General features: G+C 56.4%; 16 protein-coding genes across 16 annotated transcripts; 8 read left to right on the forward strand and 8 right to left on the reverse strand.

Annotated features, from left to right (window-relative positions):
- Positions 1–611: 611 nt before the first annotated feature.
- BKA78DRAFT_328110 (centromere protein Chl4/mis15/CENP-N) lies at positions 612–2,542 on the reverse strand. The gene is made up of 2 exons (XM_066889572.1): positions 1,607–2,542; positions 612–1,558 (listed from the first exon to the last, which is right to left on the reverse strand). The coding sequence occupies exons 1-2, from the start codon at positions 2,384–2,386 to the stop codon at positions 944–946; spliced, it is 1,395 nt and encodes a 464-aa protein (XP_066738676.1). The 5' UTR covers positions 2,387–2,542; the 3' UTR covers positions 612–943.
- Positions 2,543–3,066: 524 nt separating this feature from the next.
- Positions 3,067–4,110, forward strand: BKA78DRAFT_61713 (uncharacterized protein). Its single transcript, XM_066893480.1, has one exon. The coding sequence runs from the start codon at positions 3,331–3,333 to the stop codon at positions 3,988–3,990; it is 660 nt and encodes a 219-aa protein (XP_066738677.1). The 5' UTR covers positions 3,067–3,330; the 3' UTR covers positions 3,991–4,110.
- On the forward strand, positions 4,013–4,246 carry BKA78DRAFT_239499 (uncharacterized protein; the record flags this gene model as incomplete). The annotated part of the gene is made up of 1 exon (XM_066883900.1): positions 4,013–4,246. A coding segment is annotated over one exon (234 nt), but the record flags the coding sequence as incomplete, so codon positions are not given.
- Positions 4,247–4,524: 278 nt separating this feature from the next.
- BKA78DRAFT_61706 (uncharacterized protein) lies at positions 4,525–5,241 on the reverse strand. The gene has a single exon (XM_066893479.1). The coding sequence runs from the start codon at positions 5,162–5,164 to the stop codon at positions 4,679–4,681; it is 486 nt and encodes a 161-aa protein (XP_066738679.1). The 5' UTR covers positions 5,165–5,241; the 3' UTR covers positions 4,525–4,678.
- Positions 5,242–6,533: 1,292 nt separating this feature from the next.
- Positions 6,534–6,995, reverse strand: BKA78DRAFT_300448 (uncharacterized protein; the record flags this gene model as incomplete). The annotated part of the gene is made up of 1 exon (XM_066887200.1): positions 6,534–6,995. One exon carries the CDS (start codon positions 6,993–6,995, stop codon positions 6,534–6,536), a length of 462 nt encoding a protein of 153 aa, XP_066738680.1.
- Positions 6,996–7,722: 727 nt separating this feature from the next.
- On the reverse strand, positions 7,723–8,197 carry BKA78DRAFT_357595 (DASH complex subunit Dad2-domain-containing protein; the record flags this gene model as incomplete). The annotated part of the gene is made up of 2 exons (XM_066892243.1): positions 7,723–7,865; positions 7,915–8,197. The coding sequence occupies 2 exons, from the start codon at positions 8,195–8,197 to the stop codon at positions 7,723–7,725; spliced, it is 426 nt and encodes a 141-aa protein (XP_066738681.1).
- A 574-nt stretch (positions 8,198–8,771) lies between these two features.
- BKA78DRAFT_328121 (uncharacterized protein) lies at positions 8,772–11,065 on the forward strand. The gene is made up of 3 exons (XM_066889573.1): positions 8,772–9,077; positions 9,127–9,653; positions 9,706–11,065. The coding sequence occupies exons 1-3, from the start codon at positions 8,995–8,997 to the stop codon at positions 10,857–10,859; spliced, it is 1,764 nt and encodes a 587-aa protein (XP_066738682.1). The 5' UTR covers positions 8,772–8,994; the 3' UTR covers positions 10,860–11,065.
- A 399-nt stretch (positions 11,066–11,464) lies between these two features.
- BKA78DRAFT_334212 (uncharacterized protein) lies at positions 11,465–12,587 on the forward strand (the record flags this gene model as incomplete). Its single annotated transcript, XM_066890176.1, has 4 exons — positions 11,465–11,512; positions 11,571–12,239; positions 12,299–12,489; positions 12,536–12,587. 4 exons carry the CDS (start codon positions 11,465–11,467, stop codon positions 12,585–12,587), a joined length of 960 nt encoding a protein of 319 aa, XP_066738683.1.
- Positions 12,588–12,660: 73 nt separating this feature from the next.
- Positions 12,661–13,966, reverse strand: BKA78DRAFT_328124 (mitochondrial 37S ribosomal protein mS23). Its single transcript, XM_066889574.1, has 2 exons — positions 13,473–13,966; positions 12,661–13,419 (listed from the first exon to the last, which is right to left on the reverse strand). The coding sequence occupies exons 1-2, from the start codon at positions 13,838–13,840 to the stop codon at positions 13,038–13,040; spliced, it is 750 nt and encodes a 249-aa protein (XP_066738684.1). The 5' UTR covers positions 13,841–13,966; the 3' UTR covers positions 12,661–13,037.
- A 65-nt stretch (positions 13,967–14,031) lies between these two features.
- On the forward strand, positions 14,032–16,176 carry BKA78DRAFT_328125 (uncharacterized protein). Its single transcript, XM_066889575.1, has one exon. The coding sequence runs from the start codon at positions 14,197–14,199 to the stop codon at positions 16,018–16,020; it is 1,824 nt and encodes a 607-aa protein (XP_066738685.1). The 5' UTR covers positions 14,032–14,196; the 3' UTR covers positions 16,021–16,176.
- Positions 16,177–16,415: 239 nt separating this feature from the next.
- BKA78DRAFT_259328 (P-loop containing nucleoside triphosphate hydrolase protein) lies at positions 16,416–18,057 on the forward strand (the record flags this gene model as incomplete). Its single annotated transcript, XM_066885361.1, has 5 exons — positions 16,416–16,498; positions 16,548–16,666; positions 16,713–16,747; positions 16,801–17,766; positions 17,800–18,057. 5 exons carry the CDS (start codon positions 16,416–16,418, stop codon positions 18,055–18,057), a joined length of 1,461 nt encoding a protein of 486 aa, XP_066738686.1.
- Positions 18,058–18,369: 312 nt separating this feature from the next.
- On the reverse strand, positions 18,370–18,797 carry BKA78DRAFT_357599 (uncharacterized protein; the record flags this gene model as incomplete). The annotated part of the gene is made up of 2 exons (XM_066892244.1): positions 18,370–18,699; positions 18,777–18,797. The coding sequence occupies 2 exons, from the start codon at positions 18,795–18,797 to the stop codon at positions 18,370–18,372; spliced, it is 351 nt and encodes a 116-aa protein (XP_066738687.1).
- A 989-nt stretch (positions 18,798–19,786) lies between these two features.
- On the forward strand, positions 19,787–20,600 carry BKA78DRAFT_259171 (mitochondrial 54S ribosomal protein bL17m; the record flags this gene model as incomplete). The annotated part of the gene is made up of 2 exons (XM_066885344.1): positions 19,787–20,002; positions 20,187–20,600. 2 exons carry the CDS (start codon positions 19,787–19,789, stop codon positions 20,598–20,600), a joined length of 630 nt encoding a protein of 209 aa, XP_066738688.1.
- Positions 20,601–20,656: 56 nt separating this feature from the next.
- On the reverse strand, positions 20,657–22,313 carry BKA78DRAFT_61794 (3-oxo-5-alpha-steroid 4-dehydrogenase-like protein). The gene is made up of 3 exons (XM_066893481.1): positions 21,917–22,313; positions 21,585–21,791; positions 20,657–21,497 (listed from the first exon to the last, which is right to left on the reverse strand). The coding sequence occupies exons 1-3, from the start codon at positions 21,995–21,997 to the stop codon at positions 20,874–20,876; spliced, it is 912 nt and encodes a 303-aa protein (XP_066738689.1). The 5' UTR covers positions 21,998–22,313; the 3' UTR covers positions 20,657–20,873.
- Positions 22,314–23,242: 929 nt separating this feature from the next.
- On the reverse strand, positions 23,243–24,232 carry BKA78DRAFT_259455 (uncharacterized protein; the record flags this gene model as incomplete). The annotated part of the gene is made up of 2 exons (XM_066885376.1): positions 23,243–23,972; positions 24,021–24,232. 2 exons carry the CDS (start codon positions 24,230–24,232, stop codon positions 23,243–23,245), a joined length of 942 nt encoding a protein of 313 aa, XP_066738690.1.
- Positions 24,233–24,886: 654 nt separating this feature from the next.
- On the forward strand, positions 24,887–26,868 carry BKA78DRAFT_328136 (phosphoethanolamine). Its single transcript, XM_066889576.1, has 5 exons — positions 24,887–25,114; positions 25,159–25,273; positions 25,322–25,439; positions 25,486–26,266; positions 26,312–26,868. The coding sequence occupies exons 1-5, from the start codon at positions 25,109–25,111 to the stop codon at positions 26,678–26,680; spliced, it is 1,389 nt and encodes a 462-aa protein (XP_066738691.1). The 5' UTR covers positions 24,887–25,108; the 3' UTR covers positions 26,681–26,868.
- The last annotated feature ends 186 nt before the right edge of the window (positions 26,869–27,054 follow it).

The raw sequence follows: 27,054 nt of genomic DNA on the forward strand, positions 1-27,054 counted from the left end.
AAGACGATGGAGTTGGTGAGGTGTTTCGATGACTCGAAGGATGCGTAGGCAATCTGAAAGATTGATGTGATTAGCAGGACGCGACAGGACAGGGAGGCAGATGTTGTTGACAACCGTCGGCGCTGTGCGGAGGTACATATAGGCATGGTAACTTGTGGGTTTTTTGGTGTTTGGTGTTTTTGGGCAGCGCAGCGCAAGATTGGGATTTGGATGGCACACCAAATGCTCGTCATAATTCCACTCCCTCCTCCTCCTTCTCCTATCGATCGATCTTTTCAGAAGAAGGAATGAAAAAAGAGAAGAAGAACCAAAACACCTCGATGAATGCACGCGGAGCATGCGTGTATCCAACCCCAACTCATTTTCAAACACGCCAGCAATAGCCAAAGCCGACATGGGAGAATTTTTGCACGAAAAAGAAGCCTGGAGACTGTTTCTCGACGTAATGGAAGTGAAGACTTACTAATATTTTATTTGGACCAGGAGAACGGTATAACAGACAAAGTTCCATATATCGAGTTGGAGGTGAGGTTGAAAGAAGCTAAAGATGCGCGACGCGACGACGAATCAATGGAAGGTCGCGTCTCATGTCACGTGTCGAACATACAGGTTCCGTTAAATTGATAGTACTTGGCTCTGAAATCTCCAGTGGGGAGCAGTCGGCAAAAATCAGATGGCATGTTGCTTACAATTGCTATAGCACCTCAATGACACGCGCAAGCTGCCCTCAGCGCCCAAACCACGCACGCACGAAAATGCCATGACCAGACCAAACAACACCGCGGCACCCATGCCAATAACACCCACCCACAGAACCGGACCTTGAACCCGAACGAAACCCAGGGTATCATATCACGTAAAGCGGCCGTAGACCCTTCCGTTGCGTTGTTGCTGTTGCCGTGTCCCAAAGCCGTAGTAACTCCCCAAAGATGCGCGCCTCGTCCTAAGACCTCTCCTTGATTCTTCCATTCTTGACCGTGCCGACGCTGACGCCCGCCTCTCCTGCCATCCAGCCCGGCATCCTCTCGCCCTCCACCACGCCGTGTTCCACCAGCTGCCTGACGCCGGCGTGGATGTGCGAGCCCCGCAGCGTGATTCGCATGTCTGGCGTCCACGGTTCTGCCTCTTGGCCAGCCGTTTGGGGAAAGGGGTCCTCCATGCGGACTTCCAGGCTCTCGAGACCCTTGCCGTCGTCCTCGTGGCCCGAGGCGCCAAAGCGCGCATTGGCAATCTTTTTTCGGCGCTTTGTCGAGTCGTCCTCTTTGGCGGTGCCTTGGCCCCTTTTGTTCCTGCTGCCCGCGCCGCCGCCGTGGCGTTTACTTTGCTCTGCACCGGCGGTGGCGTTGCCAGCGAACAAAGACTCGCCGTGCCTGGGCGTGTCGTAGTCGAGCGACGCGTGCCCAAACGAGTTTTCGGCAAAGATCGACCATCCTGCCGGAGCAGAGTTGCTGCGGCCTGGTCCGCGGAGGGAGAGGAGCGTGGAAAGATTGCGGGATGTAAGAGATGTGGTGGTGAGGGTGTAGCGGTGATGAGGTTTGGAGAGGGCTTTGGGGACAGCCTGGGCGACAATCAGCCGGAGATGTGCGCAAGTGGCAGGGGTACTCACATCTACTACTACTTTCCGCAGACTTCGCCCTTCGGCACCTACCTTTTGGCCCAGGTTTGTTGCTATCGATACGTACACGTAGGGCGATCCGTCTGGGAATACCATGAACAACGACTTGGAGCCTTCAGGAGAGCTAGAGGTCGGCAGGGGATGGTCGTACGGCGAGTCTTGAATGTAGACACGGAGCAGACATATACCAAAAGCCTTGACTCTGGTAATGTAGTAATGTGCCTTGATGATGGGGGCAACTTCTCGTTGCAGGTTGAGCACAAAGGAAGTGGCATGGAACCGGGGCAGATTTGTCGCAGAACCCTCGTCAATGACCATGGCATCGTCGTCGGCGGCCGCCTTGCCCTTAACTTTGGACAGCTGGAGCGCATTCCACTGTTGCGAGTTGGGGTGGTCCAGTAGGTAGCGCGTCTCTGCCATGGCAAGCTGGTAGAGGGTGATGCCATGTCTCCAGTCCCCTTCGAGCATGCGATCAACCACCTCCTTCTTGCCGCCTTTGCGCCCCTTGAGATCCCGGTAGGCCTCGATGACCTCGTCTATCGACGTCGCAGGAGTGTACGGAATATCGTCGTCCTCATCGTCGTCTTGACGCGCCAGGTAAGGCAGGCAGTACTCGCGGTTCTTGGAGTTTAGCCATTCCAACGCCAGCTCGAGCAGCGATTCGCGGTTGAGGCGGGAGAGGGTCTTGGCGATGGAAGGATTCCTGGCGGGCAGGCGCTGGGTATGCGACAGGGCAGCATTGGTCGGGACTGACAGGGCCTTGCGCGACATAGCTTCAAGTAGCGGAGCGGAGCTGGTGATGAGCGTCGCGATGTTTGGCCGGGGAGACGCGCCTGGGGGAGACCAAGGCCGTGCGTCGCGGTCTCGAGCAGCGGCCAGATGGGGCAAGGCGCCGGCGTTATGAAGCGCAGATAGGCAATTACATGTAACAATTATTTCTAAGCACGTGCAGACTATTCCTACATTTGCCGATGGTGCCGCTTCCGCTGCGCCGCTGACTGATGCGAGTGCGGGTGGTGAGCTGAAGAAAGCCCCCTCCACCAAATCCCCTGTGCCACCACACTCTGGCACCGCTGTGGTCTTTCACGACAGTCTTTGTCCGCGGCACAATATTAAGAATCTTTCACTTTCACATTGCGCGCGGGCGTCCAACCGTGGGGCCACGCGATTGATGGCCACGCCCTAAAACGTTAGCAGACTGCACGCTCCACCTCGCTGCGCCGCCCACTTCCCGCCTACCGGCACACTGACACTACTCGACTCTCCTCTCCGTCGACGACATCACGCCTGCTCCAAATTCCACCGGACCACAAACCATCTCTGACGCTGTGACGCCAACCGGAACCAACCTTGCGCCGCCCTAGATCAACTCTGCCGATTACTCAGCGCCGCCCTCGACGTCCAAAAGGGCCTCTCCCGCTTGGACGTCGACTGACCCTCCACCGGACGACTTTCATCACTACCACGCCTGCACTGGACATCGCAGTGCCCCTCTACCATCGCCATGTCGGGCTACGGCGATCGCAAGACGCCCTCGGCTTCGGTCCTGCAGGGTCTCAACACGTTTCCGTCCCCCAACGACACGGCCGCCCAGGACAGCTTGAACTTTGACGAGGACCTCTCCCTCTTCACCAACACCGAATTCTTCGATTTCGACCTTGGCACCGAGATCCGTCCCGTCGCACCGCAGCAGCCGCCCGTTGACTCTGTGCCCGATGTCGATGCGCGCCGCCAGAGCAACATTTCGTTCCAGCCGCCCGTCCAGCCGAAACCCGTCGACTTCAACTTCAGTGGTGAGTTTCTTTTTTGTTTCTCCCTGTCATGAATTGCCCTGCAGCCGAGCCCACACGACCCTGCGCGGCTTTAACTGCTGCGCTGGAGCGATTGGCATGGTTGATCGTTCTCCGCACGAAGAGACCATTCTCGCATGGCATTGCACCATCGCCCATTTCCGCGTCGGTGGTTCCATTGCCAGCTTAGGGTTAAGCTCGCCGTGCGATGCACCTATTAGGGCCCCTTCTGTGGGTGGGATGCGAGATCCCGGTCCATGTCTTTGCTGGAGCTGCCTCTGCCGAAGCACGCCATCACTCGTGATCCGACCCGGTAGCTCGAGCCGGCCGTCGACCATCACATCCATATTTCATAACGTTCTGTATTTCTTCATTTTTGCAGAATATCAATCTAATGGGTTACTACCAAGGCGACTTCCAATCCATCGACTTCTCGACCTTCCCCGTCGGCGGTCTGCCGGATCCCAACTTTGCTCACCAGCCAAACCCGTACCCGATCCAGCAACACAATGGCACCGCCAGCTCGTCCCCGCTGTCTGCGCCTTCGCCAGTCAACGCCAAAGTAGGCGAGAAGCGCAAGATTGACGCCATCCACACGCCCTCCGCCCCTCACAACACCAACGGAATGGAGGAGCTGTCTCGCCTGGCCGCCGAGGAGGACAAGCGCCGCCGCAATACCGCCGCGTCGGCCCGCTTCCGTATCAAGAAGAAGCAGCGCGAGCAACAACTCGAAAAGACGGCCAAGGAAATGACGGACAAGGTCTCGTCCCTCGAATCGCGCATCGCACAACTCGAAATGGAAAACAAGTGGCTCAAGGGTCTCATCACCGAAAAGAACGACGGCAAGGGCTCGGCCGACTTTGCCGAACTCTACCGCAAGTTCTTCGCCAACAACGACAACAAAGACGACCGGAGTAAGGATGACAACAAAGACGGAGTGGGAACCACGGCCGGCAAGGACTAAACGGAATCGAGATTGCCTGGTTTCTTTGGCCCTCGGAGTTTCGTGCTTCCGATTTCATTTTTTTGCCTTGGCCTTTTTTGCTTTGAGCATATTCCTGGGGTGGATACATGTCGATTTACAGTCTCTGAACAACAACGCGGTGGACATGGGAGGGAGGAACAAAGACAACACACGATCTTAACGACATGGGCTTGGACTACTGCGTGGAGAACGGGGTTGCCGCTGTTCGTCTCAGCAGTGGCAAGCCGTTCGCGGCATTTACCTCGTCCGCCTGCCCTACCCTACCATCACCCCCTTTTTTTCCTCTTTCTACATAGACGACTTAAGCTGCAGATACGTGGTGCTCTCTCTTACCCGGCTGGCTGACCCTCGCCTCCTTCTCTTGAGTGTTGACTTGGTTGAACACATCCGGACAAGTGACGAGGGAGAGTCCTGCCCAAGCCCTTTTTTGGCGGCCAGAGTAGTAGCCACGCGGGAACGAGCCGAGACGAAACGAGACAAGGGAGCGGTCCAGCGTGAAGGATCGATCTGTTGATGAAATTTTTCCTCTTTCCCCGCTCCCCGGCGGCAACAGCAACAGCAGCAGCAGCAGTAGCAGCATACAGCCCCAAGCGACAACATCAGCGCCAGCTTGGGACACGGCCGCCGACACGTGTAGGGGCATAAAGTGGCACTACTACATACAGGGAGGAGATGGTGGACACGGGGGTCAGCGCGTGGGGCGTTCGTCCGTCCCATTATTATCGTACACGGGGAACACGACGAAATACTACGGCATATACCCAACCATTCCATTTTTTGTTCGCCTTTGATTTCTAATATGCCGAGGCTCTCGTGGAGTGACGGACGTCGTGTCGTGTCGTGTCGTGTGCTTGTGACCTTGTGGCTCCTCGCGCCCTGCAGATTGGCATGTGGAAAATCAGTGCTCTGTTTCTCTGCCGAGAGTGTGAATCTTGAGCGTCAACGAGGAGGAGTAGGAGCAGGAGGAGGTGCCAGACTTTGAAGTTTTCGTGACCACGATGGCCCAGATCCAGAGCCCCTTCTCACTCACAACCATCGACCCGCCGCAGAGCAGGGCACAGCAAGGCAAAGCAAGCAAGCGATTCTCCACGCTCCCGGTGCGGCGCTCGCTCGCGAACGGAGATGACAATCTGACATTTGGGGGCGCGGGTACTGGCGGTGTTGCGGTGGAGGTCGAAGTGGAGGTGCCTCGATCACGCCATTCGAGGTATGACGCCCTTCTGAGGGGCGGGCCGGCTGGGATGGGTGGTGCAGTTGACAGTGACACCCGACAATAGGCCTGAGTGGTTTGTGAGGACTGAGCAGAGGGGATTTGAAAAGGCGAGTGGGTAGGTTTGGTTTGCTGTGGTGGTGGTGTTGGTGGTTGTGATGCCTTACCATGCCTACATGTAGGTACGTTCCTGCCTGACGGACTGACTGACTGACTGATGAACTGTGAATTTCCGGCAGACGACGGGGCTATCAATCAACTGCTGTGGTCGTGACCTCTTTCCCTAGGTAAACCGACTTCGCTATAAGTCGCTTTGGACTTGGTTTGCTGCGTGCTCTGACTGATTCGTCACTCCCTCCCCTTTGACTGCCAAGGTGCCTGTCTCCCTGTCTGCCTGTCTCCTCACCTGCATCTGTCCCTCATACGCCCTTACCGTACTTTGAAATCCCCTCTGCTCCAAGTTATCCCTTTCAATCTACGAATGTACTGTACATACGTATCGTTCGCTCACCAGCCTCGCCCTCCACAGACACACCCGTCCGCTCCCCCTCCGGCGCCACGACCGCCAACGAAACAGTCGCGTGCACACATCTCGTCTCCATATCCACACAACCCCAAGCAGCCCCTCAACAGCGCACAAGAAGCGCCCAAAAGCACCAGCAGAACGGCAAACACACAAGTCAGCACCTCAGGCGCGAAGTGCTGCTAGTCAGAAACGGCAGGGGGGCACGAGGGCGAGGGAAAGTAAGGCGAGCGCCGGAGCAGCCGTGCGGATAGGGCCGGAAGGGTTCTTTTGTGCTCCGTTGCCTGTCTTTATCTCGTGGACAGGTGGGCGAGTGGTGTATTGTATTGTCCATGCTGACGCCCAGGGAGAAGGGGTGAGGGGTGTGGTGTAGTGTAGTCGTCGTGGGTTGCGTCTCCTGTTCGTGCGTGTCAGGGGTCGATAAGCTGGTTCTTAGAGGTTCCTCTCGTTGGAGTGGTGCCTTTTGAGTCACCACGCTTGCACTGCCAGCCTAGGGTCACTCCTGCTCGACCCTTTCTTCCCCCTTCTCTGGTATCATGGCTGATCGCCTGCCTCTGTTTGTGCTCCTGGTAGTTAGACCAATGACCAGCTTCCCTCTGCGTCTCACACGACGCTTTCGACATGGCGGTGGCGGTGACTTGACAGAGACAAGGGGGAGGGTAGGTATACTGGTAACCGGCTGCTTGGCTTGTTCCTGGATTTTGGCCGTTGGTCAGATCGATTGAGAGCAGTAAGAGGCGAGACTTTGTCGGGTGAGTAACGATGCTTCTTTCACGACGGCTAGGCCACAATCTGAATGTGCGGTGTGCTGCATTCAGTGCGTCGCTTTTGGGGCATTGAGTTATTGGACAGTCAGAGACGTACAAGGCCATGGAAGCGGCAGCATGTTGTAATCATCGAGACTGCTGTTCCGTCAATAAGAAGGGCCCACAAGACAGTCACATGAATGGTCTTTTTGAAGGAGTACGCCTTTTGGCCATTTGAATTCGGAGAGACATCATAGTCTGGGACGAGGTGGACGTTGATCCATGCAGCGCCTCATGGGCTGGTATCCCTGGCCTTGTGTCTTTCCCCATGAGCAAAACAGCCCCGGAGTGCTTGCTCGCACGGACTGCCCAACAGAGTACATCCAGCCAAGTCCCTTCTACCCCCTGGCGAGCCCTCGTGTCGAAAACTCACTCTTTGGAAGTCTTGATCCATATCCATTGGTGGACATGGAGACTCCGCCAGTACACAAGAGAGTTGTGAATTCAAGAACTTTTGCGACTGTTCCGCTTGACTGGAAATCAAGATTTGTGGGCAAGAACGTTATTCGGTTTCCTATTGGACCCGAAGTTCGACATGGAGGATCCGGAGCCAATTGATGCTTTTGTCGGCTTCGCATGGCCATTCGAAGCCGGGGTCCAACGGCATTCGGCGTCTTCATCGTGTCTTTCTGGTCCAGGTGGAGAGCATTTGGATGCAGATGGCCGTGTCAATGCTGGGTAGGGTCATCCAGGTACGGCGAGTTGAGTGTCTTAGGCCGAAAGGATGGACTGCCGGCGCATCCACCCAGTCGAGCATTCATGGAATCTTTCGCAATCTCATCATATCCAAAACTCATTCTCCAGTGTTGCTCGAGCTTGCTTGTTGCAGAAGAGAGCCGGCCTGTTGGGTGGGGATGCGGACGAGCGTTTGCGGGAGAGGGATATCTTCCTTTTCGTCTTGTTCCTCTTCCTCTTCTTTTGGCTGGGGAATTTTGGCTGGCACACTTTAGCTTGAGTACATATTCATAATCCTGGGACATCTTACCCGAGGCCATGCTGATTGCGCGCAGAACATTGTGCCAGTTGGAGAGCACTGCGGCGACTGCCTCGGTGCCGTCCGAGAGAGTAGCCAGCTTCTGTTCTAGCTGCTCCATCTGGTCTGCCAGACCAGCGCTGAGAGCCTTCAAGTCTTTCAGGTTTGCTAGCTCCCGTTTCTTTTCTTCGATGCGCGCGAGGAGTACTGGCGATGCGCCTTGTGCAGGTGCGCCCATGGATTTGTTCCGAATGTGCGACGCGAGCGGGCCGGAGAGAGTCTGACGTTTGTCCATGGTGGAGGATAGAAGAGCGTGGTATACGGTAAACAGCGACGGCAGCAGAGACCTTGGTGGTTTCGCTAATGTACAGCCTAGGGCGTTGAGGGAGATGGTGGGGGAGGTTGTCGAGTTTGAAAGTGCCCGCACGCGGCCAGGAAGCGCGTTTGGCGAGTCATTCGTTTGTTTACCTTCCCCAAGAACTTTCTGAAGCTCCAACAACCACCCATCCCTCCGATCCGGCAACCACAACCATTGCATCGCGGGCCTCTGAGCTCTTCTCCATCGCTTTATTTCTGCATCAGATTTCGCAACATCTCATACTGCATGGCACGGCTCAACGAGGCCCCGCCGCCCGCGGAGTCGGTTGAATCTCGTATGTTTACACTCTCGTCTGTCCCGTCCCGACAACATCTCACAGTCATCCCAGTAAAGCGCCGCTTCATCAGACAAAATCGCGAGCTCGCAAAGTAATCTCCCCTAATTGAAATCTCATTCGCCGCGGCACTGACCCGGATTCAAGGACCAACTCCAACCAATCCGTTCGTATACGATCATTGGAGAACGAACAGACCCGTATCCTTCACGAAAACTTCCTGCTGCACGAGGAGATTATACGTCTACAATCAGAACTGGAAAGGACTCGTGGCGACAATGCGATTAGACACGTCAATGCCGTCAAGGATAAGCTGGACGCAAAGGTCCTGGAAATCAGCGGACTCATTGCCGAGTTGAACGCCATCAAAAATCCCCCGCGGCCATCTGATCCGGAACCTAGCCAGGCAACGACGGAAATCTTCGAGTGGAAGCGCGCGATGAGGACACAGGCCAAGGAGGAACAAGTGGAGGATCTCCCTACAATCCAAGAAGACAAATTCTATCCGCGACGGACGCTCAAGTACGTGCTCCCATAACAAGCGCGGCTCGGATGCTGATGATTGCTGCAGTTCAAAGGAAATCCAGGCCGTAATCGCAGGAGCTGCTGAAGATTCACCAGACTTGGGGCCACCGCCGGTAGCGCATTTTGCGGACGAGGATCCAATCAAGTTCGATCCGGCACCAGCAACAGAGCCGGAATCAAGAACAGGTGTCGACAGGGTTGATGAGAATGAGCTCCCCATAATTTCGACGGTCAATCTAGAGAAGCGGAGAAAGCGTAGAGACTCTGCAAAGCTGGACATTCGTAAAATGTCGGTCTTCCAGGAGCCTGAGGACGAAGCCGAAAACGCGAGAAAGGGCGAGGACGAGGAGACTCAGGCTATGCGAACAGGTACCAAACGCAAGCTGAGCTTGACCACGGAAGATTTGCAGTCTGAAGATGCAAATGTTGACGTGCGTGAAGATTTCCGTGTTAGCAGGCGCAGGAGCTCCAACCGCAGCGCGGAAAAGATCAGCGTACCACAGCCACCCGAGTTGAAACCAAATGGCAAACTCGACATGCTCGTTGAGGCAGAACGGAAAGCGTTGGGTGATAGTATGATTTCCCTCAAAAAGAAATCAGCATGACTTGCTAACATCTACTCCAGAAACAAATACATCGCCAAAGAAGGTGATGAGGTCTTCTTCATCAGCAGAAGAGAAGCCCGAGGCGAAGAAACCGACGTTAACCAAAGAAACAAGCCGTAGCCGCGCAAGAGATCGTCGGGCGAAGTCCTCTCAAGTCGTCCACATCGCTCCAGCTGATCCCAACGCGACGGCCGAGACCAGGGATGTTGTAGTATCTATGGAGCCTCCGGAAGTCGACCTTCATCCCAAAACACCGGCAGGACTTGACCTCTTTTCGCCAGCCTCGAACGAGCCTTCAGCTGAAAAGAGGGAGACAAAAGACACCCCACCACCAACAGGCCTTGTTTCTGGAGGAAGCCTTGAAGTCCCACAAACCGGTCGTCCATCCCGACGCGCTCGTCCTCAGGTCAACTATGCAGAGCCCAACCTGGTCAGCAAAATGCGCCGCCCTGACAAGAAATTGGTGGATGCCATACCTGAGGGCAGGCGCTCCTCTAGCACGTCCAAAGAGGAGGACAAATCTGCACCTAGCTCGTCAACTGCCATGAGAACAGTCGTCATCAAAAAGGAAAGGGTTGACGGTGGAGGATCTGGATTGAAGTCACTATCTGCAGAGAATCAGCCGGAACCTGCGAGTCCGTTGGGAGACAAGATGGCAGCATCTTATGACAGCGATCCTCGAAGCTACGCAGCCCCTGCGCCAGCCTCAGAGCCCGCAAAAATGGTTAAGTTTGAAGACCGAGTATCTCAACCGACATCGACCGCCAAGGATTCGGCTGGCACGACTCGGAGACGGACAACAAAGCCTCAAACGCATCTGGAACTGGAGCAAGTGGCGAGAGAGCAACTCAGGGACTATCAGAAAGAGATGGCTGTTTTCGACATTGCCGAATCGTCACCAGACGCGCAAGGCAACGAAGAGATCATGAGGAGCAGTCGGGAGCTGGCCAAGAAGACGAGTCGTCGCCATTCTACCATGACCGATATGCCAACTCGCACAAGGGAGAAGGAGGAAGCAAAGTCCAAGGGAGACCAATCCAGCGACGAAGGCAAGAAGAAGGCGATTCGAGAGCTGAAGCAGGGCAGGACGAGCGCAAGGACGGGTGAGGCTGCGACTGGAGAAACTTCAAGGTCAAGCAAAGATTCCTCCAGGCGACGAAGTATGATGGTATGATTGGCTCAAGACCCGTAGCTTTGGCGCATTTTGGCAGCCCGTGGGTTGTGAGGTTGGGAGACACATGCAGCCGCGCATAATCGGCACTTTATTGTTGGCCGGCGCTGCAACAGAGACGAATTTCATTTCATCACTTTAGATTACATGAAGTCAGAAATCAAACTGAGTGTGACCCCAAAGCAGTGGATACACTCCCTTGGACTCGCAAATTTAATGATCCAATACATTGGATTCGCAATATCCGGAAGACTATGCAATTGTAATGCTGCTGCTCGATTCTGTGTTTGGTATTGTGCCATGAAATTTCATAGGCCGAGTCCTGATTTCCTAATTTGGTTAGCGCCACAGACGTCACAAAATCTCACAGTCTGAACGACCATAGAATCTTTACAGTCTCAGCCCCAATCCTCATGCTGCATCGCCGAGCGTTGAGTCATCTCAGCAGGTTGATAGTCCAGCCCCAGATCGTCTCTCAGCAACCACGTTTTTCCCCTCCTCCTCAATTCTCCTACTCTGTATTCGGCCTCAAAAGTTTGAACTTCATGTCAACCTCTGCAACACCAGGCGCCACAGCTGCGCCCGCACAAGGCAACCAAGCATCAAACATGGAAGCTCTAAATGGCACAGAGTCAAAACTGCTCCGCTATGTCGACGTTTGTCCAATCCGACGGCCTTGCCACGTGACAAACAAAACGACTGACAAGCATCCAGATCGGCATCAACCTGGGCGACCCCATCTTCCGGGGCGTGTACCACGGCAAGCAAGCGCACGAAGACGACTTCGACGGCGTCGTGCAGCGCGCGGTCGAAGCCGGCTGCGCCAAAATGATGGTGACGGGCTCCGACCTCAAAGAATCGCAGCACGCGGTGCAAATCGCGCGCGAGCACCCGGGGCTCTGCTATGCGACGGTAGGCGTGCACCCGTGCTCGGCCAAGCAGTTCGACGAGCACCCAGGCGGCCCGGACGCGCTGCTCGCGGAGCTGCGCGCGCTGGCGACGGCGTCCAGAGACGAGGGCGTGGCCGTGGCGTTTGGCGAGATCGGACTCGACTATGACCGCCTTTTCTTGACGCCGAAAGAGCCGCAGTTGAGGTACTTTGAGGCGCAGTTGGATCTGGCGGTTGAGTTGGGCATGCCGCTGTTTTTGCACTCGCGCGCCGCGGCGGAGGATTTTGAGCGCTTGCTCAAGCCGCGCCTTGAGAAGCTGCCGCGGAGAGGTCTTGTACATTCGTTTACGGGCACGGTGGAGGAGATGCGGCGGCTTGTTGATTTGGGACTGGATGTGGGTGTTAACGGATGCAGCTTGAAGACGGAGGAGAACGTGCAGGTCGTCAAGGAGATTCCTCTCGAGCGGCTGCAGATTGAGACGGACGGTCCTTGGGTAAGTTGTCATCCATGGGGCTATCATACGAGATCTTACGCTCCTGCTAATTTGCTCAGTGCGAGATGCGTCCTTCGCATGCTTCGGCCAAGTTTTTGAAGGACGCTCCGCCGACGCCAAAGGCTGTCAAGAAGGAGAGGTGGGCGCCGGGCTGCATGGTCAAGGGGCGCAATGAGCCGGCTACGATACCGCTCGTTGCTCACGTCATTGCACGTATAAAGGAGATCCCAGTCGAGGACGTTTGCGAAGCGTGAGTACCGAAATTGATGCGTTGAGACTCTGCTGATAGCTTTCAGGGCGTGGAACAACTCGATAAAGATGTTTGGTCTGGGAGAGAAAGTGGATTGAATATCCATGAGCACTCTGACGGGGTCGATATAGAAGGCCCAAGAGCATAAAGAACGGCTGGGTCACAGAATAGAGGACGGTCTTGAATTAGACAGCGAAAAGACTGCTTTATAATAGGCCAACGTCAACACTGAAGTCGACTCATGGCGAGAATCATGACCATCACATGAAAAATTCCCGGCTGGACACTTCCAGCCCTTTACTTCATCCTGGTTTGAATGCTGTGCGTACTTTGTTTGGATGGTCATGCCAATGTCTTGCGCCATGGCCACTCCTTCTCGTCACAGACCAAGCATTGTGGACAGCCGCATGTCTTGGGGTCGTTGATCTTTGGACAGCTCCAGCAAGCGCAGATTCGTCCATGCACTCGATCCTGCGCAGCAATCTCAACATCCCTCGTGTTGTTCCAGCTCTTGGTATACCACACATTCCACTTCCCTCAACAGGTTATCAAATAGCTGTAGCGTAAGCCGGCTGTCCTTCTGCTTGCTGCGCAGCTTGTACGCCCGCCTCCACCATCGGGGTTTGCTTGCCATCGGCTTCGACGGCAGCAGGTTCACCACCGTAAGCCGCAGCTTGTTGCTGTTGGGTTATTTCAATCTCCTTGACTGCCCAGTCCTTCCAGTCGTCGAATGCCCTGTCCTCAAGTTCCATACCAAACTCGATCGGACCCTTTCCAAAGTACGCACCCACGGCGCGGGCTTCTTCTTGCGCGACACGGCGTGAGATTTCCTGTTCCGTACGGAGCTCGTAGAATTCTTTGCGGGCGATGTCGTAGGCCTGCTCCTTTGTTGCGCCCTGTCTCATCAGGTATAATTGGCGTTGGACGACACTAGAGGCGATCAGCATCCCAGCAAGACCGACTTGCTCCAGTGATCGGCTTACCTCTCACCGTCCAATGGCTTGTTGTGCTGCTCAATCTCCTTCCAGTCCCACCGCTTGCTGTCGTTTCCACTGTCCTCGAGAATGACCCTCGGCCGCGCCAGCTCCCACGGATGATCCGTAAAGAATTCTTGTCGCAGCTTATCTTCCTCGTATTGCAGGGGCATTGGTTGGAACATCCTGCTTGGTTTCTTGGTACCCTTCTTCATATGCTTGCGACCCACGCGCTGGAGAGGCCGCACCAGGGTCTGGGCCGGGGGATAGTCTGCTACGATGTTGTACCACGGCGGCGGAGCTTGCAGGCGGTTTGTTGCGAGGAGCTGTGTTGCGGCACGGTGGACGCGAGCGGCGGTGAAATCGTAGCGACCCATGGTGAGAGGACGGGCGGGTGATCCTCTCTGGCGGGTGTGGGGCAATGGCAATAGGTGAGATGAAGGCAATGGTGTTGAAAAGCGCGGCGACACGGAAAAGCCCGCCAAGGCCGCGTCGGAATTGAGTATGTAAGCAACGACACCACCGAAAAACAACGCCGAGGGCAGAAGCTCTGACGACGAGCTACCGGCCCGCGTCCAGCTTCCACCCGCACCGCACCAACCACAAGGTGTCTATATCGCATGATCTTGCGGGGTACCTCTCCAACTCACGACGCCACGGGACAACTGTCCACAGCATTCTGCGCCATCTCAATGGCTTGTTCCTCTTTCTTTTGAAACGATGCTTGGTTCTCATGGTCTTTTGCATACGCCCCCCTCCGGCAGCCGTCCGCACGACAGCATCTCGGCCTCTCTTTGCGTCTCTATGTGCTGCCGTCCGTCATTCCGAGTACCTTCCCCAGTTCCAGCTTCAACAATACCACCGCAAGTCCTTCGCCGGGCAGTCTGCGCCAAAAATGGGTAACTTGGTGGTTTGCGCATTTCCCATGGCAGAACTGTGCCACAGACGTTTCCAGCATACACTTGGGGGAGGAGACTCAACGGACAAATCAACGTACCACAGGACGCGGCGGAGAGAGCCAATTCCTGCGCCGAAGCTTTTTCGAAAGGTCAGCGACGACGCGAAGAAGCGCTCTTCGAAGCCTCCTCCGAAGCCTCCTCCAGAGCCATTATACCGCAATCCTCCAACAATAGAAGAGTTTAGGGGACTTGTGGACATATACGACAGGGATATGGACGGCGCATCGAACGGAGAAGAGCGCGAAACGGCCGAAAATAATCACCAAGACGAACAACAAGAGAGATACGGCGCACCGGAATCGCAGCGTCGCGACATCAATGACACATTGGAACAATTGCTCAAAGCTTTGCAACCGAAGAGACCGAATCCCGACGTTGCCTTTCAGCTGTACAAATCGCTTCCATACCCGAGAGTGGCATACCTGGATTACAAATCGATACGCAAATTTTTGAATTGTCTTGCGTGGGTGGAGTGGAAAAAGGAAGCCAGCATGATGCGCTATCTCTCTGTCATTGACGACATGAAGTCCTGCGCCATTCCCATCGCGCTCGCCGATTGGAGCACTGCGATTCATTTTGTTGGCCGGTGCTTCAGCAAAGTCGGCGAGAGCGAGGTCGAGTCTTCTTTGTACATTTGGCGCGAAATGGAGCAAGAGGCAGGTGTTAGGGGAAATCGAGTCACCTTTAGCATTCTCTTCGACATTGCGTCCAAGGCTGGGAAGCATCGGCTAGCGGAGATGATTTTAAGAGAGATGGGTCTGCGGAAACTCAAACTCGACCGCCATTTCCACACGTCCTTGATATACCATCATGGGTTGCGAGGCGACGGAGACGCTGTGCGGAAGGCGTACGTGAATCTTGTTGATTCTGGAGCAATCGTCGACACCTCAGTCTTGAACTGTGTCATTTCCTCCTTGATCAACGCTGGTGAGCCACCAGCAGCAGAGCAAGTCTTTGCCGGCATGAAAGATTTGCATCATCGCGGAGAAGCCAAGACGGCACCTAGCCATTGGTCCCGGCGACGGGAAATTGGAAAGATGCTCACTCGCGTCTCTGTGCAAGTGCAAGACCCGGAGCAAAGAGCGCTCTTTCAAAAAGCCGCGCCGGTTGGTCCCGATCATGCGACATACAAGATCTTGATCAACTATCACACCAGTACCACTGGCAACATTGACCGTATTTCTGAACTGCTTAGCGAGATGAGCAACGACTACCAGATCACTCCAAGAGGAGACATCTACTATGCCCTGTTTATCGGCTTCATCAACCATGGTGGCATTCCATATTCCTCATGGACACTCGTCAAGCTGGAGGAGCTTTGGGCCTCTTACAGGAATGAAATCTACAATGGCAAGGCGGACTTTTTCGTGGACAAGGCCATTGCAAAAGCCGTGCTCCGTGCTTTTGAGAGGGTCATAGGTGGTGACCGGACGTGGGAGGCATGGGAAGAACTCAAAAGCATGTGGAAATCGCCTAGTGCGTCAGATTTCCAGGAAGCAAACGACTGCATGATGACGTTGTTGCAAAAGCGCCGTGGACCAGGAGAGGGAGTAGTGAGATGGACAAATCGGTCACATCATCGGAGGGAATGGAAATGAAGAGATATCCAGAAAATGTACAGGGGCATGAGCGACAGGGTCGTGTGGCGTTGTAAAATAGATAGATTGCCCGTTGCGGCTAGCGTGGGCGGTGAGACGCGTCGAGGCGATTCACGTCGCGTTCTCTTGAAATCAAACGACAGACTTTGAGACCAACACCAACCATCTCTGAAATGCTGTGTAGTTCAATCTTTCCAGTTGCTACCAGATCTCCTAATCTCATGACATGAACGCGTCAACATGCTGGGCATGACGTCTAAACATCCCACTCTGTCGCGCTTTCCTCGCACGTATCGGGCCCTTTCCAGTTTTCACATTTCATAGCCATCTCCAGTCGTTCGTCTCTTCACTTCTTCTTCTTCAACACACCACATACCCCCCTTGTCAAAAGCGACATGCCAGTAGGCAAAAGAAAAAAGCCCCCTCACTGGGATCCCGAGTTCTATCTCCGAGAAGTCTTTCACAAAAGGAGCTTCAGGTCTGCTGCACAACCTCCATTCGCCTCACTTTTGCTTACTTGACTGCAGACCACCACAAAAAGAGGTGATTGAAGCTGCTCTCAAGAAAGAAGATGTCTTTTTACAAGCAGCCACCTCGTTCGGAAAGAGTCTCTGCTTTCAGCTACCGGCAGTGATAAATCACGGACGTGCGTAGCCAGCCTCTTTGCGGCAATTCGACGCTGACACTTGTAGTCACAATCGTGATTTCCCCGCTTCTGGCTTTGATGGTGAGTTGCATCCGTTGAACTGGTGCCTTTTGCATCTGCTTACATGCCACCAGAACAACCAAGTCGCAGCTCTCCGGGCAGCAAACATTGTGGTTGCCACTATCAATGGCACGACGCCCAAATCAGAAAAGGACTCCATAATGGAAGATTTGCAATGCGGCCACCCCCTCACAAGGCTCCTCTACATCACACCCGAGTACTGCCAACTCGACCATTTTCGACGCGTCCTTCGCATCGTGCATTCTCAGGGCGAGCTCGCCCGAGTTGCCGTGGACGAAGCGCACTGCATCAGCGAATGGGGGCACGATTTCAGACCGTCATTCAAGCGCCTCTCCTTTTTCAAACACGAGTTCCCAGACGTCCCAGTCATATGTCTGACGGCCACGGCCACGGCCAAGGTCCGCAACGACATCATCACCACGCTAGCTCTGGATCCCAAGAGATTGAAGCTCTTTACCATGACGACGAGTCGCCCGAATCTGCACTACGAGATTCGCTTCAAGACGGACGAGGAAGATCACTATGACAACTTTGTGGGCTGGCTGCGCGCCGCGCAAAAGCGCCGTTCGGGAAACCCCGAGCGCGCGGAGTATCTCCAGACGACGGGGAAACGGTTAGACGCCCTCTCCGGCATCATCTACACGCTTTACCGGCGAGACTGCGAGGCGCTGGCCGCCCGTCTCCGCGACTCGGGCATCGGCGCCCGCGCCTACCACGCCGGCCTGGCCAACACGGAGAAGGACGAGGTGCTGGCCAACTGGGTCGCCAGCGCGCCGGGCTTCGAGATTGTCGTCGCCACAACCGCGTTTGGGATGGGCATCGACAAGGAGGACGTGCGCTTCGTGGTGCACTGGCAGCTGCCCAAGAGCTTCGAGGGCTTCTACCAGGAGGCAGGGCGCGCCGGCCGCGACGGCAAGGCCGCCGCGCACATCATGTACTACTCGCGCGAGGACCGCGACCGCGCGCTGAACCACATGGCGCGCGACATTGCGCGCGAGAGCAACGGCGCCGGCTACCCCGTCGAGACGTACGGCGGCAACCGCACCCCCGAGGACAAGATGGAGAAGCACAAGAACCGCATCGACAGCCTGCAGCGGCTGGTCGAGTACTGCGAAAACGTCTCGGCGTGCCGCCACAAGCTGATTGCCGCCTACTTTGGCGACGAGACCGAGGTGCCGTGCGAGTGGGCCTGCGACTGGCACAAGGACCCGGCCAAGCTGAAGAGGTCCAAGGAGGCGGGTTTGGCGAGCGAGGAGTGGTGTTCGACCCAGAGGGAGATGGGGACGTTTGATATCGATCCGTTCGAGTGAGCGGGCGGTGGCGCATGGAGTGTGGGTGGATATGTGTATGCCTTGAATATGCCATTAGGTCGTCTATAGTCTAGTCCGTGAGAAGTGAATCGAATCGAAGCGTCCGTCCGTCCATGCCCCCTACAGCAAGCGTTTGCCAAAGACAAAGGGTATCATCGTATCGCCAGCCATGCCAAACACCTGCAACCCGCCGCGCTTCCTCCTCTTGAGTGGCCCCCACGCCCCCAACCCATCCATCCCACGAAAGGGAAAAACAGAATCTCAAATTATGCCACCACACGCACTCTCTCCCTCCTCATGTCATCCCATCCATCACTTCCCCTCCCCCGCAACACCCTTGCTCACCCTGTCCCACGCCCTCCCCAGCCATCCCTCGCCCTCCTCCCTGACGCGCCGCCAATCCGTACTATAAATCTTCTTCACGGCGCTCTCGACGTTGCCGTTCCAGCGGTCCTTTGCGACGTCGCCGAGGCTGCCGACGCGCTCGCGCGCCGACGGCGGCACGTAGGTGGGCTCCGGGTCGTAGACGTTGCGCAGCAGCGCGTGCGAGTCGCGCAGCGCGAGCGACTGCTTCAGCCGTGTGGCGTGGTGGACCCGCATGCTGAGGTAGAGGAGCGAGGATGTGAGGGTTAGGCCGGAGAGCTGAGAGGAAGGAGTGTTAGTTGGGGTTTTGGGGGAGGGGTGGGGGTTTTGGGGATGCGGGAGGGGAGGCAGCGTACGTAGCCCGTTATGAAGCCCATGGTTGCGGTAGGCGGTTGGTTGGTTACTTGGTTGGTGGATGGTAGAGGGGGTTTGGCTTGTTGTTTGCCTCGTTCGAGGGACCTCGTGGTGCGGAGCTGTAGAAGATGGGAATGCCGAGTGTTGCGCAGCACTGTAGTACGGCGACGGTGTGTTTCCTCAAACGCGCGGTGGTGTGGAGGTAGGTACTGTAGTCGGTGATCGAGGTCGACAGTCGACAGGCAGATAGGTAAATAAGTAGCAAACCTATAGTCGGCGGCGACGGCGGCGGCGGTGTGGCAGGGGATGAGAAGGAGACGAAGAATCGAAGAATATTTTTTTTCAGTGGATCCCTTTTCCAATAATCTCTGCTGCTCCCAAGAGGCAAGTCGTGTTGATCGATGGATGCGGCGATGGGCTAGGATTTTTTCGCCCGCGCCGTTTTGTACTGCTCCGAGCCGTCGTCTTGCAGTTTTTCTCTTGTCTTTGCTTGTCGAGAGTGAGGCGGACGCGGATCTGCGCGTACTACTGCGATGCTCGCCGGGTCTGTGCAGGTTTCGACCACCAAGGTAGTTGACTGATTGCTGGCGCTGGCCGTGGCGGCCAAAAGTGTGGCGGCGGCGGCGGAGGTTCTCCTGCTATTCCCTGTCGATTGCGATTCTCGGGCCTCGGCGATCGCGCGGTGATTGATATGCTCGACCGTCTTGGCGCGAATTTGTCCGACCACCCAGCTCCATCGTGATACCCCGGCTAGCATTAGCTACTTACACACCCTCTGATCTCCAATTCGACCTTGCGAGCCTCAATCGCACGCCGTGCTGTGCAGACCAACGCCGGCGCCAAGGCATCGCGGGCTACCCTCGTCCACACCAACAGTCCACTTCTACTACGACCCAATCCGAATATTTCCCTCGCGTCAACTCGCCGCACCACCTCCGCCGCTCACCGCGGAACCTAGCAACAACTCTGCCTCTTCGACCGCCTCCTCCTCCCGCCCTCTTCTTTCTCCATCATGGTCGGCGCACGGCACAACTACCGGCACCTGTCGCGCTCCAGCGCGCACCGCCAGGCGCTGCTGCGCAACCTGGTGACGTCGCTGTTCGAGCACGAGACCATCACGACGACATGGCACAAGGCCAAGGAGGCGCAGGCGCTGGCGGACAAGCTGGTCACCATGGCCAAGAAGAACACCAACGCCAGCCGGTCAAAGGCTCAGGCCATTTTCTATGTACGTGCCGCTGCCATTCGAAGATTTGGGAATGCGGGTGTGGAAGCTGGAGTTTAAAAGAGACGGAAGGATATGGGATTGACGTCAATGGGCTTCTGGGACATCGGAGGACCAGAGCATCACCGCCCCACGGCCCGCACTACAAAAGCACCCCCGAGCGCCCTCACTAACACCCTCACCCTAGAAACCCGACCTCCTCAGCAAGCTCTTCGGGCCCATCCGCGAGCGCTACGCCACGCGGCCGGGGGGCTACACGCGGGTCCTACGCATCGAGCCGGAAAAAGAAGACCAAGCCGCGTCCGCGATCCTCGAACTCGTCGACTCGCCCAAGGACATGCGCTTCGCCATGACGGCCAAGGTGGTGGCGCGGCAGCGCGCCGAAGGGCTCCCCGAGACGCCGCTCACGCGCCAGAACCTCGACAAGGTCATGCGGTACCGCGGCGAGCAGGGAAAGGCCGATTTTGAGGAGATGGTGGGGAGGTTCAAGAAGTTGACGGCGGGCGGTAGTGAGGTCAAGGAGGTTAGGAAGGAGAAGGTTTATCCCGATCCGTTGAAGCCGCAGAAGGGCAAGAAGGGGCCGAAGTGGCGGTTTGGTTAGTTGAGTGGGTTTGTATTGTACATGGCACGGGGTGTCGGAGTGAGAATCACTCGGAAAATCATGGAGCTTTGAATCGAAATAAGGGATGAGGTTTGGCAGCGCTAGGTGTACTATGGATCATCGTCATAATATACACCCTCGGACACCACCAGCATCCAGTCAAATCACGCCCCAAGCTCCCAGCACCAGCCCGCGAAGCCCAAACTCGCCAAACAACTCGGCCGTGACAATGCTTTCCCATCCGCAATGCCAAACTCCAGTCATTCACTCTCCTCACAACAAGCCCGGGATAACCGCCTTCCTCCCCTCCAACTTGTCCTCGCCAAACTTGTCCGCATACCACCTACGCCCCGCCAGAGCCCTGGGCAGCATGGTCGAGATCTCGTTGAGCAAAAACGCGCGCGCAGGGACGCAGCTCCAGCCGCCGACCCACCAAAAGGCGGCCCACTCGACCCACTCGCACAGGTAATGCGCATACAGCACGTAGCCAAAGAGGCCGTTTTTGGGAATCATGTACACCTTGTCGACGCTCGTCTTGGCACACTCGCGGTCCACGGCCGCGTCGTCGACCGGCTTGCCCTCGGCGCGCAGGCGCTCGACGACGGCTTTTCGGGAGCGCCGGGCGGCGGCGCGCCGGATCTCGCGCAGGTCGTCGTCGTGGTACATGTTTGCGAGGAGCGCCCAGATCCACAGCACCAGCGCGACTTCGGCGTGGTACAGGTGGCCGGCCCAGTCGAGCGGCGTGCGCGGGCCGTGGCCGCCCAGCCAGCCGCCGATGGAGATGGCGTTGCAGAGTTGGAAGGCGATGGCGCTGGCCCAGACGAGCGGGTGGATGGGCGACATGCTGGGGTTGAGGACGAGCGGGGAGAGGATGGCGCGGTAGATGTAGTGGACCGTCTGCGAAGGGTGCATTAGATTTGTATGTACTTGTCTCGGTTTGGACGTGATATGAGTATGGGGCAAGAGAAAAGGATCAAGACTCACAAACATGCCCGCCATGGTCCAATTGCCCCAGGGCAGCGGCTCGTCCAACCCCAGCTCCCGCGGCAGGCTCCACATGATGTACAGCAGCGTGATGAAGCCGGGAATCTCCATGGTGAACCACGCCCACTTGCCGGGCAGGTTCCACCGCGACTCGATCGACGTCTTGCCCTGCGGGTAGAAGTCGGTGACCCATTGGATTGCCGTGACCTAATTTTCATAAAAGTCAGCTCGTCATTCTACTCTACAGGAGAAGCGGCGTTCGATTTAGATCTCTGTTGGGTTTGTGGAGGGATTTTTGATGTATGGCGCCAAAGTAATTGCAGCAAACGTACCACGGGGAAGAGCTGCCACGCCCAAACCAACAGCTCCCAGTTCTCGCGCGACGGCGGCAGCCAGCCTTGCACAAGTGCCATTTTGCTCTCTTGTCTTACTCCTGCTCTGTCCGCTCTTCAGCCCTTCTGACGACCAAGCAAGCACTTGGCAACTCGCGCTTTTCCAGCTGCGTTCTCAATCCCTCGTCCCAGGTACTCTCTCAACCCGAGTCCTTCTTCTTGCTGTTGCAGCAACGACACGCTCGTGACAGCGTCGTTTCAACACCCAAGCTCCCCAAACAAGCTGGCAGCTGAGAGCTCCGCGCGGCACCGCACCGCGTCGTACCCGGGTCGTATCGTGTCGCGTCGCGCGTCGCGTCGTATCCAGCGACGAGCCGTTTCGTCTGTGTAAAGCAGATGGAGAGCGCAAGTCGCAGTCCCGAGCTCCTCGAAGCCGTGGATCTCACCAAGCTACAATCGGGCGTAGGCTCAAGACGCAGTCGGTTCCGGTGGCCGGTCGGTCAAGCAGTAAGAGGGAAGAGCAATTGGTAGGTGACGAACGCAAGGTCAAGACAAGCTCTCGGGGTGAGCTGGAGCGACGGGAGGAGGTCTGGGTCCGCGGGCGTCGGTGAGGTGAGGTGGTCCAGCGGGCGCCGGCATGCCGTGGTGGACGAATCCATGTCGTCATTGGCGGAGAAGGATGGTCGGGCCGTCGCCGGGTTGCCAAAGCCTGTGTCGATCACGGCGTCCGGCTGTTTCCGATCGACCGTCGACCCCTGATTGATCTGATCTCATGCTGCCTGAGGAGCTGCTTCAATTCGTGGGGGTTGTTCAGGTACAACACCTTGTTGATTCTGACTTGCTCGTTTGATTGGCTGCTCCTGAGAAAAGCAAGCCGTGATTATCATTATTAGGCTGCGGAACCCTCGCCACTAAGGGAAAGGTACCATCAAGGTGTGAGGTCTGCGCAGACGAGATATTATTCCTCTTTGGAGCCAGAGGACTGCCACAGCCAACCTTCCCAAACGCACTTCGTGGTATACGCTGCGCCGCATCAAAAGATCTTGTAAACATGACTCCGGTCCATCCAAACACCAGCACTCATCCGGTCTGCCGCAATCCAGCAGTTGCGCCCTTCCGTCGCCCATTACCCCGAATCTATCAGCCCCATGTCTTGACCGCTATCCGTCCGCCGATCCAATCGGTACTCAATCATGCTCATGCCTTCGTGCTTCTGATGGCAAAAGGAATTTGTGTCAATGAAACATTCAAAACGCCCAAGTGAAAAAGGAAAAAAAGACAAAGCTTGGTAAGAAGCAAGCCTGGGTATATAGTATCGTGGGCCACCTACATCAAGCCGCCCAGCACAACCTTTCCCACGCCAGCAATTTCGCTCTTTGCCCCGGCGCGACTGGCATCTTCGAATTCTCGCACCACGCCCGCGACGATGATTTTGCGTATCCGAGCGTCGGCTTTGGCAAAGAGTTCGCCCACACCGAGGCCGCACGCTTCGGGTCCGTTGACGAGGTTCATTATTTTGGTGTAACAGTCGATTAGAACGTCGCACAGGGTCGAAAACGTCTCGAAAAAGTCAGGGTCGAACGGCAAGCTGGGCGTTAGTAGATGCGAATATTCTTCTCCGGGACTCAGGTGGTCTCCGTGGTCAGTTCCAGGAAAAGATAATTGTGACGCGTTGGACGACGTCTCCCCCAAGCCTTCGGGCAGCATGAGTTCCGTCGCTGAACTTTGCCGGCGACCCTTGGCTGCACCCGATGCTGCGTGCATGCCCCTCTTGAACATTCCCGCGACACGCCCGCGACTCAGACTACTAGGCGCGTTTCCGTCTGGCGGATGTAGGGTTTGGTATGCCTCAAATTCCATCAGGAGAGCGTTCAATGCGCGCAGGTATTCGGCGGCGCTTTGAGAGTTCATGTCGAGGATGGTCGGGATGGAGAAGCCCAGCAAAAGGTAGTTTGTCGCACGGCGAGCGAGGTTGCGCGGCGAAAAGTAGGGCAGCTTGTTTAGGTCGGCCTTGTTGAAGAGGAGGGTATTGAACCAGTACACTCGTCCATCATGTCTGCGGTTGTTAGTGGAGTGACAAGCCGGTCTCGGACGGACATCTCACGCTTTTCTCAGGTAGTCCAGAGTCGATATGCGCTTGGAGGACAGGTCGTGAATGTGTTGATACAGAGCGTGGGGATTGTGTCCGCCGCTGGACGGAACTTGGGAGAGGTTGGCTGAGCCGCCCAAGCTGCCAGTCTTGCCGCCAAAGGTAGCGTTGGAGGCCGAGGTGCCTGGAGGACGATCCCACTGCGATGCCGGAGTACCGGAGGCCATGTTCCTAAAGTCGGCGTCTAGGCTGGAGTCGTGAGATTTCTGGCGGCCGCGTCTGAAATGGTGAATTGAGAGCTTTGACGAAGAGGCATTGGAGGCCTTTTCGGTTGACAGGGAGGCGGCAAGGTTTGGTCTTGACGGGTGGTGGTCCTTGGTCTCTGCGCTGGTGATGGAATTGGAAGAAGAGCGGATGGAAGCGGAGCGGCGGAGGCTGGAGCCCAGATCGGAGACGGATGACGCGAAGCTATGGCGGTTCTTCTTGGACGGCGAAAGCGAAACGGAGTGGGGGGCGTCCGACTCGTCGATGGTGGGCGGCAGCGGCGTGGTGGATCTGTGGGGGATGGGCGTCTGGCTGCGCGACGAAGGCTCGCTACTGGAGGCGGCCTTGCGCGACGAGCGGTCGCGGTCGCGACGGAGAATCGAAGGTTTGCGCGGGAGGAAGCTGTGAGAGAGGTGAGAGGGTTTGTGTGAAGAAGACGATGAGGAGGGCATGATGCCATCCTTCAGCACCGTCACAGGGAGCAGGGCATGCAACAGGCCGTCAGACGCGGCTGGGGTAGTGGTAGTCAGGGCTGCGCCGAAATCCAGGGGGTCTGCCGCCGTCGGGTCTGCTGGTCTGCTGGTCTGCTGGGCTGCCGGTGGTCGAATTCAAGTCTGGACGACGACTGGAACTTTTGGACGGCCGCCTGGAGTACATCAAAGCGCCCTTTTGACTTGTTGCTATAATTGCGAACCAGCTGGAGCCAATTTGCCTCGCGACCAAAGCAGCTGCTGGCCCTGGCGATCACGAGTGCGAGTGCGACGCTCCGTCCGCCCCGGCTACGACCGACCCCTCTCCTCCGCCCTCCACCAGGTCTAACCCATCTCGACATAACCACCATGGCTGTGCGTCGAAACCTCCAAACGGTATTCCTCTGCTGACCGCCCAGTCCCTCCCCGAATACGTCCCAAAGCCTGGCGACTGGCCCGTCGACCCTCAGCACGATGTTCCCATAGACGAGCATCGCATCTGGATTGACGGCTGCTTCGACTTTAGCCATCATGGTACCTTGCCAACTTCCAATTCCCCAGATTCAAGCTGACCTCTGCCAGGCCATGCCGGCGCAATGCTGCAAGCTCGCCAGCTTGGCAAGGAGCTGCTGGTTGGCGTGCACTCGGACGAGGCCATCCTCGAAAACAAGGGTCCTACCGTCATGACCCTCAAGGAACGGTAGCTCTGGCCCGCCATGCCACCCTTCAATTGCTGACATCTCCAGCATTGCCGCCGTCGACGCTTGTCGCTGGGCTACCAAGTCCATTCCCCACGCTCCATACGTCACCTCGTTACCCTGGATCTCCCACTACGGCTGCAAGTATGTAGTTCACGGCGATGACATTACCTCCGACGCTTCGGGCGAAGACTGCTACCGTTTCGTCAAGGCCGCTGGTCGCTTCAAAATTGTCAAGCGGACGCCGGGCATCTCCACGACAGATTTGGTGGGGCGCATGTTGCTATGCACCAAAACACACTTTATCAAGAGCTTGGACAAGGCCTTGTCAGGAGAAGAGGGAAGTGGTAGCGAACAGGAGAGGAAACAAGATGGCCAACAGATGAAGGAGAGGATCAAGGCATATTCGTCCAATGAGACCGGTCTCGAGCCAGGTTCTGAAGTCTGGGTGTGGCATCAGGGTGTCGAGAGCAAGACGGCTGAACCTAGCGGGGCCAGCGACGACGGCAAGTGCACCAAAATGGTCGACGGTATTGCGCCGAAAAAGGGGCAGCGTGTCGTGTACGTGGACGGCGGATTCGACCTCTTCTCTTCCGGCCATATCGAGTTTCTCCGCAGTGTCGTCGAGAAGGAGGAAGCAGAGGGCCGACAGCAGGGCTGGTACAGCTCAGAGGCTACGCAGCAGCGCATATCGGAGACAGGATCTGACTACGGTCCTGCATATGTTGTTGCAGGTGTTCATGACGACCAAGTCATCAACCATTGGAAGGGTGTCAACTACCCAATCATGAACATTTTTGAGCGCGGTCTCTGTGTTCTCCAATGCAAGGTTTGTGAATCCTCCATCTCCCGTAAGCCGTACTAACAATCGCAGTACATTTCTGCTGTCGTCTTTTCCGCACCCTTCACTCCGACCTCCTCGTTCTTGAACTCTCTGCCCTACGGCCTTCCCAGTGTTGTCTACCACGGACCCACTTCCTTTATGCCGTCGGTTGAGGATCCGTACGTCGACGCCAGGAAGCTTGGAATCTTTCAGGAGATCCTCTCGCATGACTTTTCGCATGTCAATGCCGGTGAGATTGTTGGCCGCATCATGCGCAGTCGAGCCCAGTATGAGGAGCGTCAGCGCGTCAAGGGCGTCAAGGGAATCGGAGAAGAAGCTGTACGTCGGCGGGAAGAGATGGAGAGAGAAGAGAGTGCAAAGGCGGCCGAAAGAGAGGCTTTAAGGCAAAGCAAGGCGTGATATACGACGAGGTAATTTTGAGCGCGTGGGCAAACTGATCTTTTGAGCAATCCCGGCGGGGCGGCATTGGAAGGAGTTTCAACAACTGGGAAGCATTCAAGATATCCGGTGAGCATTGGTTGTTTGGAGCATAGATACCATGAACAGTTCAGTTTGCAAGACAACAAAAACACCATCATCAACATCACATTCAGCGCCAGCGGCATTTGAACATGGTGCTCAGTCACCGAGAGCGGCGGCTTTACGACTTTAGGAAACCCGTTTCCGACCAATGGCCCATCCGATCTCGGGCGGTCTTCATCCCGAGGCGCCCGCTAGCGGTCCCCTGGTTCCCCGGCCCCCGCAACATCGTCGACGTCAAAAGCTCCAAGCTC

This window comes from Phyllosticta capitalensis (assembly GCF_038381095.1).
Source record: "Phyllosticta capitalensis strain CBS 128856 chromosome Unknown BKA78scaffold_13, whole genome shotgun sequence".
Classification (NCBI taxonomy): Eukaryota; Fungi; Ascomycota; class Dothideomycetes; order Botryosphaeriales; family Phyllostictaceae; genus Phyllosticta; species Phyllosticta capitalensis.